This window comes from Populus trichocarpa, chromosome 19, assembly GCF_000002775.5.
Source record: "Populus trichocarpa isolate Nisqually-1 chromosome 19, P.trichocarpa_v4.1, whole genome shotgun sequence".
Classification (NCBI taxonomy): domain Eukaryota; kingdom Viridiplantae; phylum Streptophyta; class Magnoliopsida; order Malpighiales; family Salicaceae; genus Populus; species Populus trichocarpa.
The window spans coordinates 3,324,060-3,339,347 of NC_037303.2; the positions used below are offsets into that span (position 1 = coordinate 3,324,060).

Sequence of the window (15,288 nt, forward strand, 5' to 3'; positions counted from 1 at the left end):
CCCTATTCTTTACAACCTTAAATATATTGGAGGACAGAAATTTACGTTGTGGCTCAAATCATCGAATTCTTGAAAAGATTGCCGAAGAATTGCTCGAATTTGAGATCTTAACTGGCAAGGTAAAAGCTGTTACACTAAAACCATTTAAGCTGCTCTACCTTGAAGACACCTTGTTCAGTCTCCAGTTATCAGGCATTTAAATCTGTTTTACGCTTCCTGAGCAGCTTTGGAAAAACTGGTGAATGCTACTTCTGAAGCACTTATACCAGGCTTCCATTTTTGCTAATTTGTTCAGCTAAGATCTTGACCCAATTTTTCTCTGTTAATTTTTCAAACCATTCTGATAAATAATGAATTGTATTATCTCAACAAACCTTTGGTATTTTACTGCTTAACAGTGTAGGTTTTGCTGATTTCACTTGAGCCTATTAATATAAAAGTTGATTCTGTTTGTTGTTATCGCTGTAATATTAATGTTAATTATGATAAAACTTCATTTTCTTTTAGGATTTAGAGAGAATGTTTGAAGATAATGGTGGCATGCGAGAGAAAGAGCCCTTTTCTCTCACCAGAGCTAATTATACAAAGGTAGGTTTCAATCTTCTTTCTGTCTCCCCCGTAACCTCCCTTGAGGGGAGGGGACAGGAGGATTGCAAATGTTGCTTTCTGCAAGAATTTGTGACCAAACTTATTTACTTTGCGGATGATCTGTTTTCCTGGAAATTTGTTGAGCAGTATTATTATGCTTTAGCAGTTACCCTTGATCAATCTAAAGATATCTCTGGCAAAATCTCACATTAGGCAGCATGAGTTGGAAGGAAAAACAATGAACTTGCTGTCCTCGAATCACTGACCGAAAGAAACTGTTTTTTCTTTCCTAATCTTTTTTTTTTCAACATTAGAGGTGCACCAAATGATTTTCCTAATTGTCTGTGATTCAACTTACTGCCTTCATTTGTGTGTATATGGACTGGTCTTGGCTCTGTTCTATCCTTGATCTTTTTCAGCCATTGTCTAGCACCTTTCTAGATCAGGGAAATGGAGCAGGACCTGCTCTTTTAGGTGTACCTACCTAGGATGAAGGGAACGTGTGGTTGTGCTACTGAGACGAAGGCCGATTCTATAACCAACTTAGTTTGCTTGTTCATGTATGAAATGTAGGTTTCTGTTCTTATTAATAGCTTAATTTAGCAGTCTTTTTGACCATTGAAATATCATGAAATTAGTTGTACAGGAAGGAGCTAGGCTTGACAAGAGGCCCCAATTTTTTTCCTTCTCAACTTTAGTGATCTCAATCTTTTAGGTTGGAGGACATTGTGGCTCCTCTCTTTCCTTGGATTGTAATTCTGATTTTTCAGCAACGAAAGGGCAACATGTTTGAAGGCTTTCTGATGCAAATAACAAGGACTGCAGAATAAGCTTATGATGGGATTTTAATTCTTGACATGTACACTGGAATGGACCATGTTCTTAAGTAGAAGCTTAGTTCATATCAATTTGCAGTGCAGTTTGACATCTGCTTATTTTATTCCTTGAAAGACTAAATGAAAGTATGAGCATTTAAATAGTTTATATCTGTAACTAGACTCAATGGAACAAATTTTGTAGTGAGAGTCAAAAGATTTACATAAAAGGAAAAAAGAAAGAGAGAAAGAAAAGAGGGGCACAAGAACAGCAGCCTGGGGAAATTCCTCCTACAGAAGGCCTATTACAGGTGAGTTGCTAAAGATTGGCCTCTCTTTGCTAGGATTTTGCACCCCATTGTGACAAATGCTTTTCCTTCGAGGCTTTGCCTCTCCAAGCATTGTAATGACATCCCTCATAGATGGTCTGTCCTTAGGCAGCTTTGCAGTGCAGAGAATCGCAATGCGGAGAACAAGAAGCATCTCTTCCTGCACATCTTTGCAATGTCCAGCTATGCTGTGGTCTAGTGCTTCTTCTAAAGCTCTGTTGTTTCTGATCTTTCTTCGAACCCATTCAACAATATCAACGGACTCGCCAAATGCAGGGTCTAATGGCATTTTTCCTGTCAGTAGCTCCAAAAGCACAACCCCAAAACTATATATGTCACTCTTCTCACCAACCTTCAGAGTGTATCCATATTCTGTCACGAGAAATAAAAACATCAGTAGCAGTCTAGATTATCAACACGCAATTTGAGAGTTTTTCCAACTCTTGGTCTTGCAACCTTTGTAAAGTAGCATGTGAATGAATGGATATGAGATGATTTGTATAGCAAGCTACTTTGATGAAAGAACAATCTATCCATAATTTATGGTTCATGCACTGATATAGAACAATCTATCTGAAGAATAAACAAGCAACTTACCAGGTGCAATATATCCATAAGAACCAGCCACCATTGATACTGTCTCATTCTTATAACTCATCATCCTGGCCAAGCCGAAATCTGCTATCCTTGCCTCGAGGTTTGAATCAAGCAGTATGTTGTTGGACTTGATATCGCGGTGGATGACTGGTGGGTGACAATCGTGGTGGAGGTAGTTTAGCCCCTGTGCAACTCCAACTGCTACGTTGTACCGCGAGACCCAGTCCACCAACAAATTTCCAGCTTCTTTACCGTGTAAAGCTGTTCCAAGGTTTCCATTAGGCATGTACTCATAAACCATCAGCACATCTGTTTCATTATGAATATACCCTAAAAGCCGAACAATGTTTCTATGCCGAAGCCTCCCTAAGAGATTCACTTCTCTGAATAGATCATCACCGTTCTCAATGTCTCTTTCTGTTCTCCAAAGCTTCTTCACTGCTACAGTCGCATGTGGCCGGTAAGCCTCGGCCTTGTACACAATGCCAGTCCCTCCCATGCCGATGATATTTGATTCCATAATGCAAGCTATAATATCACTACTAGTGAAACTGATTCGCTGGAAAGCTACTAATGTCCAAGGCCATGCCTTGTTGCTATTGTTAAACCAATCATAAAAGAAACTGTTGTACAAATACCATCTTTTATATATCAATCTCCCAGTAAAAAATGCGATTCCCAGAGATAAGACGATTGAGATTCCGACGATGAATCCAATAATAGCGTGCTTGACGCGCAAATTCTGCTGTTGTTTTGATGCAGAAGAAGCAGGAGAGCAGGGTGGAAGTATGCCACCACAAAGACCAGCATTGCCAACAAGATCATTAGGATTTATGGTCGTCAACATTCCGTTGGAGGGAACCGGACCCTCAAGCTTATTGAATGATAAGTTTAACGTTTCTAAGGCTGGTGAGTTCCCAAAGTTCTCCGGGATCCGACCGACCAGAGAATTGTTGGACAGGTCAAGAATGGCCAATGTTGGCATTGTTGAGATTGCTTTTGGGATCTCCCCAGTAAATTGATTGTTTTGCAAGTTCAGATTCACCAGCTTTTCACATGAAGCAATGCTCTCTGGGATTTTTCCAGATAAATGGTTGCTTGAAAGGTCAAGAAGTGTAAGTGATGGGCAATCTTGGAATTGGTCTGGGATTTGTCCTTCCAAGTTGTTGTTGGAGGCCATGAATATCTGAAGGCTAGGAATGGATAAAATGCTATATGGGAGAGATGATTGAAGGTGGTTTCCAGAGACATCAAAGAACGAAAGTGATGTAGACAAACCAATGTCATCTGGTATTTGGCCAGTTAGATTGTTGTTAGCTAATTCCAGCCTTTGAAGCATTGGAAGACTTCCAAGACCAACTGGAATTGTCCCGGAAATAAGATTATTTTGCATGCGAACACGGACTAATGACTCACAGGTTGAGAGACTCATAGGGATTGGGCCAGAGAAGGAGTTGTTGAAGAGGATGAGTTTGGTGAGATTGCCAGAATGACACAAACCTGGTGGAATCTCACCTGACAATGAATTTGATGACACATCTAACCATTGCAAGGGGGAGTTCTGTCCAAGATTTTCAGGCAAAGGACCTGTCAGAAAATTCTTCCATAGCTCAAGCACCTCCAGTTTGGTTAGCTCACCAAGCTTGGTAGGAATTGTACCCTTCAGTTGATTGCGCATCAAATTCAGGAGCTGCAAATTCTTCAGTTCTGCTAACTCCACTGGGATCTCTCCTGAAATCTGATTGTCAGAAAGATCCAGGAACACTAGCGACGTTGCATCACCAAGTTCTGGTGGAATCTGTCCTGTGAAATTGTTCTTGTACAGATAAACTGTTGTCAGTTGCTTTAGCCTACCCAACTCAGCTGGAATCTGACCACTGAGGCTGCCAACTGCAAGGTCAAGATACCGAAGATTGGTGAGGTTCCCAATCTCTTCTGGGATTTCACCTTCGAACTCATTGTACCCAAGAATGATGGTCTCTAGAGAAGCAAGTTGGCCTATCTCTCTTGGAATCCTTCCAGTCAGATTATTACCAGAAAGGCCAAGAAACTTCAATTTCTGCAGATTCTTGAAAGAACCAGGAATTGAGCCTTCAAAGAAGCTCCCTCGAAAATCTAAGCTTTCGAGAGATGTTGCATTTCCAAGATCTTCAGGAAGATAACCTGAGAAGTTGTTGCTAGATGCATTTACTGAAGTCAAGCCTGAGGCCATTCCAAGACCAGTGGGGAAGCTGCCAACGAAGTTGTTCTGACTTACATCAATGGTCTTCAATGATGTAAGAGTTCCTAGTTCTCTTGGCAATGAAGAATCAAACCCATTACAAGAGAAGTTGAGAAAAGAAAGACTATGCAAATCTTGAATATGATCCGATACATTGCCAGTGAGATTCATATTGGAAAGGTCAAGCCTCTCCACAAACCCTTTGGAGTTGCACCATATTCCAGTCCAGTTACAATGGGGTGACTGATTCTCAGATGAATTTCTTGGCATTCTCCAACCCTCAAGTTGATTTGAAGGATCAACCAGGCTAGATCTGATTAACAACAAAGTTGACAATTCTTCATGCTGTTGTACACTCTGAACTCCCTCAACAAAAACAAGAGAAAGACCAAAGCAACAGAAGAAGAACAGCAAAAGGGTTTGCATCTTCTTGTTCTTTCGAGTTTGTTTCCTTCTAGTTGTGTGGCATTTCTGGCTCTGAGGAACAGACAAAGAGGGTGGCAAGAGGATGTTATACGAGAGAAGAAGAAGTTAACTAGCTCGCATGCTATAATTAATGAACATTGAGCATTAGTTTAATGTGTTACGTGGGTTCTTGGGATCTGAACCAGCTAATTATCTGTACTTAATGACTGTAAAGGCTTGGAATTATTGGAAATCCACCAGACACCAAAACATGGAAATGATTATTCTCTGATACTTAATTATATTATTGATTGATCTCATGGTCAACTCAACTGGTAATAATCTAGTAATGATGATTTGTTTTTTGTTATTCCATTCCTGTGTACATTTAATTGAAACTGAATCTGTACTTTATCTTCTGTTAATCCCAGGATGATATATTAAAAGTGTGATTGTTACACTTATTACGGGTTTCACAAGAAAAAAAAAGTTATTGAGTGAACTCATGGGTCGCCCAACGGGTCAATCAATCTGAACCAATCATTTATTTTATTGAAATAATATTATTTTATTTTTTTTAAAAAAATTAATTTTTGATATTAATCAAATTAAATTTAAATTAAATTTATGAAAGTTAATAGAATTTATCTAAATCAATATCAATTAATTTAAATTAAAACCCGAATCAAGTCAGACTTTCTATTACGAGTTTATGGTAACTAAGATTGTAATTTATGTTATCTTGAACTAGATTACTTATCATGATTATGACTAATGAAGGTGATTATGGTAAGCATTTCACTGTTTATCTCTCAAAGTACAACGAGTCCACTCCTTTTATATCTAGGCACAATCAGGCCACATTTCCCACTCCCCTTCGATATTTTTCCAAGACTTCCCACCTTGTGCTGAGTTTTGAAATAAGATTTAACCATATAGTTCAGTATTAATTAAGATTTGTGAACTCTCCTTCTGTGGTCTCAGGTTTGAACCCTATGGTTGCTCATATGATGGTCATTGGAGGCTTACATGGTCGTTAACTTCAGGGCTCGTGGGATTAGTCAAGGTGCGCGCAAGCTGATCCGAACACCCACGTTAAACTAAAAAAAAAAAATTAAGATTTGTGAACTAAAACTTTACCTAGATGAGTTTAAATTTCAATAAAAAAAAAATTGAATCAGTTAAATTTAGCTAATTTAATAAGTTAACCCATGAATTAATTGACCTCGGTAAATTTAGTTTAAACTCAGTCTGATCCATCACTAATAAAAGCTTTTTTAAAAAAATTATAAAACAATATTATTTTAATAAAAAATAATTAAAAAAATTATCACCCAATAACTGAAGACTTTTTCCGAGCTAGAAGCACAAGTAAAGTTGGTTATTCATGCATCATTACTGAATAAACACAAATAAAACTAAATATTTTGCTTATGTTACTGCTGCATGAAATAAACAATATTATAATGCTAAATGTTTACCTAATCAGGATTTATCTGGTACAGGAGAATCTCCCCCATGTTACAATGTTGAGAGAAAAAAGAAAAAGAAAAAGTAAAACCCTAGACAGCTTGGAACTTTGTATCTGTGCGAGAGGAAGATGGTGGATCTCATGGGGTTGCAAAAGTGACAGGCTTAACAATCATTGTCTTCGCCTACCAGATGCTGTCCTTACCAAAACATAACTGCAGTACTGTGTTTCTATGTTTGCACATGCGCTCAGCTGGCTCCTGGAATTTATTACAGGTTTAAAATACAACAGCCAATGTGTAAGAAGACACAGATGTTTGTGCATTTAAAAGGTAATAAGAGCTCAAAACCCCATAAAACATGGTGGAGAAGCTGGAGGCCATGTGCTCAGGGCAGCTTCCTTCGGGAAGAACACCAAGCACCATTATTATTGGCATGGGACATTCTCACATTACCTTAGAAGCATAAGCATATTGATTGATCTTTATCAATATATTTGTGTCCATTTTAGAATCAATCAGAGGGTGCAAAGATTAGGTGCCCCACATGGCTTTATGCTAAAGACACCATTGTTTGGTACAATCTTCTTTAAAAAAGTAATTTTTCTTTGAAAATTTATTAAAATATTATTTTATTTTATTTTTAACATTAATACATTAAAATTATTAGAAAACACAAAAAATATTAATTTAATATATTTTTAAATAAAAAATATTTTAAAATGCATTCAAAAATAAAAGTTACCACATTCTTAAACACTCAATATCTTTATTAAAGGAAAAATTAGTCCCTACCCAAAAAAAAATAGAAGAAAAGGAGTCATAGGAGTTGATGGAATATCAAATTATGCAGGAGTGCATATATTAAAAGTAGTTAGGTGGACTTTTAGGGCTTGTTTGATATTGATGTTGATTATTCTGTTGATGAGGTCAAAGTATTAAGGTTTTTGAAGCAAATTCTTTCTTTCTTCTTCTTCTTTCCTAAAAAATGAAACTTTTGGCTGATTTCATGAGATAAAGTATGTGTTTAGTATTGTGGTAGAATGTGTTTTTTAAAAATGTTTTTTTTAAATAAGTTTGAAAATACAAAATATGAATTTGAAAAGAAAGATCAATTTAACAAAAGGGTCCAAAAAAATAAAAACAATCAAAAGAATAAGGATAATAATTGAAATAAAAAGTAAAAACAAGTTTTTGATTGAATGATGAAATTAAAAAGAAAAATCAATTTACCAAAAAGAATAAAAAAAAATCAAAAGAATGAAGACCAAATTGAAAAATAACCACATATCCCAAATTAGGATTGAATGATGAAATTAAAAAAAAATTAAAATTTTACAAAAGCATTAATAACAAAAATTAAAAATCAAAAGAACAAAGACCAAACTGGAAATCCTCATAAATCAAAGGACAACTCTAAAATTTTGCATGGGCAACGCAAATTTCAAGGAGAGAAGAGAGAAAAGAAGAGAAAAAGAAATTATCGCCGGCAACAAACCATGCCACCACCAACAATAGGCACCACCCTAAAAGGAAGGACATCATGAAGCTTTCAAAGACATGATGAAGGACGATTTCATCCATTTGGAGACGCTACACGCATTGTCCAAATAGCACGAGCGCCCAACACACAAACGTATACGAAAACAATTTTTTGTTTGCATTTTTTTTATTTTTTTAATATTTAGTCTAATACCAAATCGCTCCCCAGTTGACATGATAATAAGAAAAAAAACCATTTTAAAAAGACAAAAAAGCTCGTTGACACAAGTTTTTTTTTTGTTTTTAAAGACATTTTGATCGTTTTATTGTGCTTTTTGTTTTTTAATATTTGTTTAAATACCAAATTTCATCTCAATTGACTTGATAATAACAAAAAAATCATTTTGAAAATACAAAATAGCCCTTGATGCAAGTTTTTTTTTTTTTTTTTGTTTTCAAGAGTATTTTGATTGCTCCACTCTACTTTTGAAATGGAAAAAAACTTGTTTGTTCTCGATCAATTTAATAATAATTAATAATCTTTGTGAAAAGACTTCAATACTTATAATAGTCAGTTTTATGTTTTTTGGTAGGAAAGCCAAAACTGTTAAAATATTGTTCAAATAAATAGTGTTTTCACTCATAGTTTACAATGTTTTTTTTTTTTATTCTAGCAATATTATTTTTGGTGAATAATTACTATAAAAAAAACAAAAAGGGTTAGTTTGGTATTTTTTTTCTTTTATTAGAATGTTAAAAAACATTATTTTTAGAGAAGCAACTTGTAATATTTATTTCATAAACCCTGCCCTCAAATATCGAAAATTTGGGATTTCAAAAGTGTAAGTATATAAATAAAAATAATCCCAAAAAATATACACCTTTTTTTGCCAATTATATCACAATTCCAAATAGAGAGTCCACCCATATTTCAAAGAGCATCTACATTTGGTTATTTCAAAGGTATTGCATATCGAAATGGTGAATACCTTAGTCATCTTCAATATATAGATGACACTTTGATTTTTATATCTAATGACTACAATTCATTGACTCATGCTAAGGGGATTATGAGATGGTTTGAGTTAGCCTCAGGATTATGAGTGAACTTTCACAAAAGCTCATTGGTAGGAATAAACTTGGATTATGAGTTAACGGCTAGTGTAGTAGGTTCAATCTTTTGCAGATAGGATTCCTTTCTAGTCAAATTTTAGGCCTTCCATGGAAACGCCAGTGATTTCACATATCCATTCAAGACTGGGAATCCTATCTACATGTGGAAAGGGAGGCTGTTAAGCATGACAGGCCGTGTCTGTATGATTAGAATTGTGTTGAACTCCTTACCTCTTCACTGCATGTCCATTTTTCTTATGTCAATAGGCATTGCTCATGTGATTACATCTATTAAATGAAGATTTCTTTGGGCTAGAACATCTGGCACTAAAAAGATTTGCAAGGTTTCTTGGAATTTAGTCGTGAGAGAAAAGATTAGAGGTGGTTTAAGAGTGGGATCCTTGGCAGGAAAAAACAAAGCTCTGCTTTTTAAATGGATTTGGAGGCTTGAAGATCAAAGTATACGAGGGTTAGCAAGAGATAACATCCAAGAAGCAAGAGAATGGGCTCCCTTATTTTAATACTCTTTTATCTGATACTTGGCAAGGTATTTACTCAATTTCCAACACTGCAGATCAAATTTCAGCAACTCTTCAGGACAACATTCGCTATAAAATGGGTAATGGGAGGGATATTTGTTTTTGAACAGATTAATGGTTAAAATTTGATATTCTTAAGTAACTATTCCCTCAACAATTTGTTCTTTCTACTACGCCAGCAGGTAGAATTGAAGAGATGGGGTTCTTGAATTAGAATTGTCGGTCCTGGAATCTATCTTGGAAAAGGCCTCTAAGATCTCAGGAACTTCAACAACTTAATCTTCTTCTTACAAAGCTAAATGGAGCTTGCTTGGAACAACACCATGGAGACTCCAAACACTAGAGTATTGAAAGAAATGAAAAATACAGTACAGTCAAATCATGTAACACCTTAAATGACAGAATTGCATATCCTGACGTGTCCTCCTTTTCTCCTCTTCTATGGAAAGGTATGGCTCCTCCAAAAATTGATGCTTTCATATGGTTACTACTTCATGGCAGAATATGTACCAGAGACTTCCTTGTTAGAAGAAATTTAATAGACATTGAACTTGCGAGCTGTTCTTTTTGTGATTTTGATAGAGAAACTGTTGAGCATCTTTTCCTTCATTGTCATGAAACCTGGAAGATATGAAGCTGTTTTATGAAATGAATATATAGGTCTAGAATGGTGTATGCCAAGTTCTTTAGAATCTCTCATGATTCAATGGAGTGTTCTAATTAGAGGGAAGTTTCCACGTAAAGCTATCTTCAGTTCTTCACTTTGGCCTATAGTATTTTGTGGAGTATTTGGTTGACTAGACATATTTTGATTTTTCAAGATGAAATCCCAGATTAGAATTCGATATTTGAATTAATTATTCATCGTCTAGCTTTATGGTTGAAGACAGCTGAAAGAAACTTCATTTACATATTATTACAGCTCGTTTGACATTGTAGTTATGATTGTTTTTTAAATAACTTTTCGTGCTAAAATATATGTCAATGATGTTTTTTTATTTTTTAAAAATTATTTTTGACATCAGCACATCAAAATGATTTGAAAACACTAAAAATATATTAATTTGAAGTTAATAAAAAAATAAAAAAATTTCAAATTTTTTTAAAAATATTTTTGAAACACAAAAACAAAGATCAGAAACTTTGCTAAGTTAGTCAAATAAGTCGTGAACTTTCCTTTTTGGTTGTGTATTTTATCTTTTATTGTTGTCTTTCTTTTCTATTTGTTCATATAAGTTTATGTAACTTTTAGTTATAGTTTTAAGATTCGGGTCTCGGGTTTTGATTGAGTTATCGATTTTTAACTGGATTATCGAGTCAACTCCAATTTTTTTATAAATCAAAACCATGTTATTTTGGTAAAAAATAAAAAATAATCAACGGGTTGCAACTGAATCTTGCCAAGTTAACCGGGTTACCGAGTCAACTCGATGAGTTAACCAAGTTTTTAACTATCTTTATTTTTTTATAAACCTGACCTGGTTTCAGTTCCGGATCAACTAAGTTCCGAATAAACCAGCTAGAGCATACGAATCTTAAAACTATGGTTTGCTAGAACCTTACTGGCACTATAACTATCTTATTTGTTATGCATTCTATCGAATTATTAACAAAAAAAAAAAAAAGGAAAAAGAAAGGAAAGAATAGAGAGCACCCATATATACCTTTGTGCTGGACAAAAAATCTTGACCTCATGACGAGTCAAAGATTAAATCAGAGTTTACCAGTACGGTTTTTATTAATGATAGCTCTCATTGCAATTTTAAAAAGAGTATTTTCTTAATAATATGGTTAATTATATTTATTCATGGGCTATCATATAATTGTTTTTTAGATAAATGACATTAATTCTCTTGAGATATTATTAAATTACATAAACCATCAAAATACTTGAAGATTTGACAAAAACCTCTCTCTATATTTAATTTTAAAAAATATTATCGAATCCCACCTTTTTTTTAAATCCAAAATAAGGAACAAGACCATTTAAAAAACCACTATAAATAATATAAAATAATGGACATGCATGATTATTTTTTTAGGATGTGAATAATAGTAATTTTATTATTTAATTTTGGTCAATTTTGTTACGAGTTTCGTATTAAATTTCTTCTTTATTTTTTATATAAATTTATTTAACTATGTTTTTTTTAATTGTCATCAAGGATATTTTTTTTTGTATAAAATTAGATTTATATCAAATCTTCAAACTTTTAAGTGCTCTATGTAATTTCAAGATATCTAAAAAGCTATTATCATAATTTCCCATTTATTTTCTTTTGAAATCATTCCATTTAAAGTCATAATCCTCCCATTGAATAGATAAAAAAAAGAAAAACATTTTTTTTGGTCTAGTCCACTATATAAATTGTAACATCTTTTTTAACTTTTAGATATTATTTAGTTATTGTCTCGAGACATAAAAAATAAATACTATCAATATATAAAAAATATTTTTTCCTGTACTTTATGTTTTGAAATATGAAAAATTCACTTGATAAATTTATTTTATGTTTTTATTTTTATTCTCCCATCCAAGTAAATCTCTATTCCTTTTATTTTAGAGGAATTTACCAAACACAACCTTAATAGCACTCTTCTATTTAGGCCTTTCCTTCCTTGAGTAGCCGGGACCTAAGCCTTTTTGACATTTTAGTCCAAGAATTGATGAATTGAAATATTTCCAATTACAACTCTCCTGAACGGACAGTTTGGTCAAACCAAATTTACAACGGCTCTTTAAGAAAAAGTAGCCGTTGCAAACAAAACCCTAGGGCTAGTCTCTATTCGTTCTTCATCTTTGAAAAGCCGCATTCTAAAAACTATATAAACCTATCAACTTCCTCCGAAAAATCCCAATCAAATCAAATCAAATACTCTGTAAAGATCAAGAACACATCGCCTAGACCCCCTCTTCCTCCTTCTCTTTCTCTGACTTTCTCTCCTTCTGTCTTTTTTCCTTCTTTCTTATTAATTGCGTTTCTTAATTTCATCTCTAACATTTCTGTTTTGCAGAAGGCACAATCTTGTAGGGTTTCTTTATTTTTGGGTTTTTTTTCTATCTATCTGTATATTATTTGTTTTTGGCTGTTTTTCGTTATGGATGCAGGATCTATGAACACTTCTTCAAGCTTGAAAGCACAATCTCGTTTCCCTCTTCAACAGCAGTTTCTTCCAAGAACGAACTCTAAAGAAAACGTAAGATTTTGATTTGGTTTTCTTGATGATATCTGATAATGATGTAATAACGAATTGTGTTCTTATCAGTTGTTATTGTAATATGATTCTTGCAACAGTTGGATAGATTTATACCAAACAGGTCAGCCATGGATATGGATTATGCCCGTTTCATGCTAACAGAAGGGAGAAAAGGAAAAGAGAACCCAACAGTGAACTCGCCGTCAAGAGAGGCTTACAGGAAGCAACTTGCTGATTCCTTGAACATGAACAGAACTCGAATTCTAGCTTTCAAGAACAAGCCTCCTGCACCTGTTGAGTTGATGCCTCAAGACCACTCTCATCACCACCACCAGCCCAAAACAGCCAAGCCTCGCCGACATATTCCTCAGACTTCTGAGAGGACATTGGATGCACCGGATCTTGTGGATGATTTCTACCTCAATTTATTGGATTGGGGCAGCAGCAATGTTTTAGCCATAGCTCTTGGAAGCACTGTTTATTTGTGGGATGCTTCAGACGGTTCTACCTCAGAATTGGTCACGGTTGATGATGAAGATGGACCCGTTACCAGTGTCAATTGGGCTCCTGATGGACGCCATATTGCCATAGGCTTGAACAATTCTCATATACAGTTATGGGATTCTGCTTCCAATAGACAGGTAATAAGCCCATACCTCTTTTGATGTGTTGTCCTTCTTTGGTAAAGTTTCTCTTGTTACTGTTTGCTTATAGTATTTGTTTTGGTGATTGCCCTACAGCTAAGAACATTGAAAGGAGGCCACAGATCGCGAGTTGGGTCAATGGCATGGAACAATCACATCCTGACAACAGGGGGAATGGATGGTCAAATCATTAACAATGACGTGAGAATTAGATCACACATTGTTGAGACTTACAGAGGGCATACACAGGAGGTTTGTGGGCTTAAATGGTCCGCTTCAGGTCAACAATTAGCAAGTGGAGGCAATGATAATCTAATTCATATATGGGATAGATCTACAGCATTATCAAACTCAGCAACACAGTGGCTTCACAGGCTTGAGGACCATACTTCAGCAGTGAAAGCCCTGGCATGGTGTCCTTTCCAAGGGAATTTGCTAGCCTCTGGAGGAGGTGGAGGAGATAAGAGTATTAAGTTTTGGAATACACATACAGGTGCCTGCTTGAACTCGATTGATACCGGATCTCAGGTTTGTTCTCTTTTGTGGAACAAGAATGAAAGGGAACTACTTAGCTCTCATGGGTTTACTCAGAATCAACTCACTGTTTGGAAATATCCATCAATGGTGAAAATGGCAGAGCTCACTGGCCATACTTCTAGAGTCCTTTACATGGCTCAGGTAATAATTTGAGAACCGAAATTGATTCTCTTAATAATTTTTGTTTCAAGCTTTAATTTATTAACTTTGTGCCATTTTCCTACAGAGTCCGGATGGTTGCACAGTGGCAACAGCAGCAGGGGATGAAACACTCAGATTCTGGAATGTTTTTGGGGTTCCTGAAATTGCTGCTAAGGCCGCTCCTAAAGCAAATCCAGAGCCATTTTCTCACTTGAATCGCATTCGCTGATTCTGAAATCAAAACAGAAAACCAAGCTGCCTCCTGTGTGCATATGTTTGACCAGACCGACCACTTCCAGGGTAGATACATTTTCAATCCAGCTAGTTTCTGAAATTTGTCTGATCTTAGTATATAAATTAGTAATGAAGCCACAGATATCTCAAAACTCCTGCCTTCTGTTGAGGTTACAGGGAAAACAACAACTTGTTGTCAGGAGGGATAGCGCAATCATTTGGCTCCACATTTCATCATCCGACACCCTTCTCTCCAATTAATGTACAAATAAAAGAATGGTTTCGTCGAAGTACACAATACCACGTAAAATTTCTGTCTTTTTTTTCTTTGATGTTTTATTTATTTATTTGTGACACTAAATTGAATATGAACATGATTTAAATCAGTTTTTAGAAAAAAACAAAGAAAGAATCCAAGAGAATAAAAAAAAATATTGGAAATCATTTAGCCACATATTTGCATATTTGTAGAATAATTAATATAAACATAAGAAAAGAATAAACATACAATATATCAAACAAAAAAATAAGTACAAATATAAAACAATAAATAAAGTATTTACTTTTCAAATCAAAACAAGATATGAAAATAGATAATTTACAAATATATGACAAAACTATAGCATACATATATATCAGTTTCCAAAAGAATTGGTCTTATGAGGCTAATATTTCTCTATCTGAATTAAACATGAACATGAGTTAAATCAGATTCCTAGAGAAGATTATCAGGTTAAAAAAATAAAGAAAGAATCCAAGAGAAAAATTATAATCAATAGGATGCAAAAAAATATTGGAAATAGTTTAGCCACGTATATTTGCATATTTGTAGAATAATTAATATAAATATAAGAAAAGAGTAAACATACAAATATATCAAACAAAAAATAAGTACAAATATAAAACAATAAATAAAGTATTTACTTTTCAAATCAAAACAAGGCATGGAAATAGATAATTTACAAATATGTGACAA

At 34.6% G+C, this 15,288-nt stretch overlaps 2 protein-coding genes across 2 annotated transcripts; one reads left to right on the top strand and one right to left on the bottom strand.

The window, feature by feature from the left end:
* Nucleotides 1-1,545: 1,545 nt before the first annotated feature.
* Nucleotides 1,546-5,097, bottom strand: LOC7487195 (leucine-rich repeat receptor-like protein kinase PXL1). Its single transcript, XM_002325746.4, has 2 exons — nt 2,330-5,097; nt 1,546-2,104 (listed from the first exon to the last, which is right to left on the bottom strand). Exons 1-2 carry the CDS (start codon nt 4,974-4,976, stop codon nt 1,695-1,697), a joined length of 3,057 nt encoding a protein of 1,018 aa, XP_002325782.4. The 5' UTR covers nt 4,977-5,097; the 3' UTR covers nt 1,546-1,694.
* A 7,298-nt stretch (nt 5,098-12,395) lies between these two features.
* Nucleotides 12,396-14,631, top strand: LOC7453542 (cell division cycle 20.2, cofactor of APC complex). The gene is given in 6 exon segments (XM_052449284.1): nt 12,396-12,756; nt 12,855-13,397; nt 13,497-14,078; nt 14,164-14,269; nt 14,272-14,378; nt 14,490-14,631. Coding segments are annotated over 6 exon segments (1,521 nt in total). The 5' UTR covers nt 12,396-12,657; the 3' UTR covers nt 14,574-14,631.
* The last annotated feature ends 657 nt before the right edge of the window (nt 14,632-15,288 follow it).

Excerpts from the sequence above, each read along its gene's own strand:
- LOC7487195 (XM_002325746.4), bottom strand. The coding sequence starts at position 4,976 with ATGCAAACCCTTTTGCTGTTCTTCTTCTGTTGCTTTGGTCTTTCTCTT. Across the intron at positions 2,105-2,329 it reads TTATGGATATATTGCACCTG|AATATGGATACACTCTGAAG; the intron begins GTAAGTTGCTTG and ends TTCTCGTGACAG.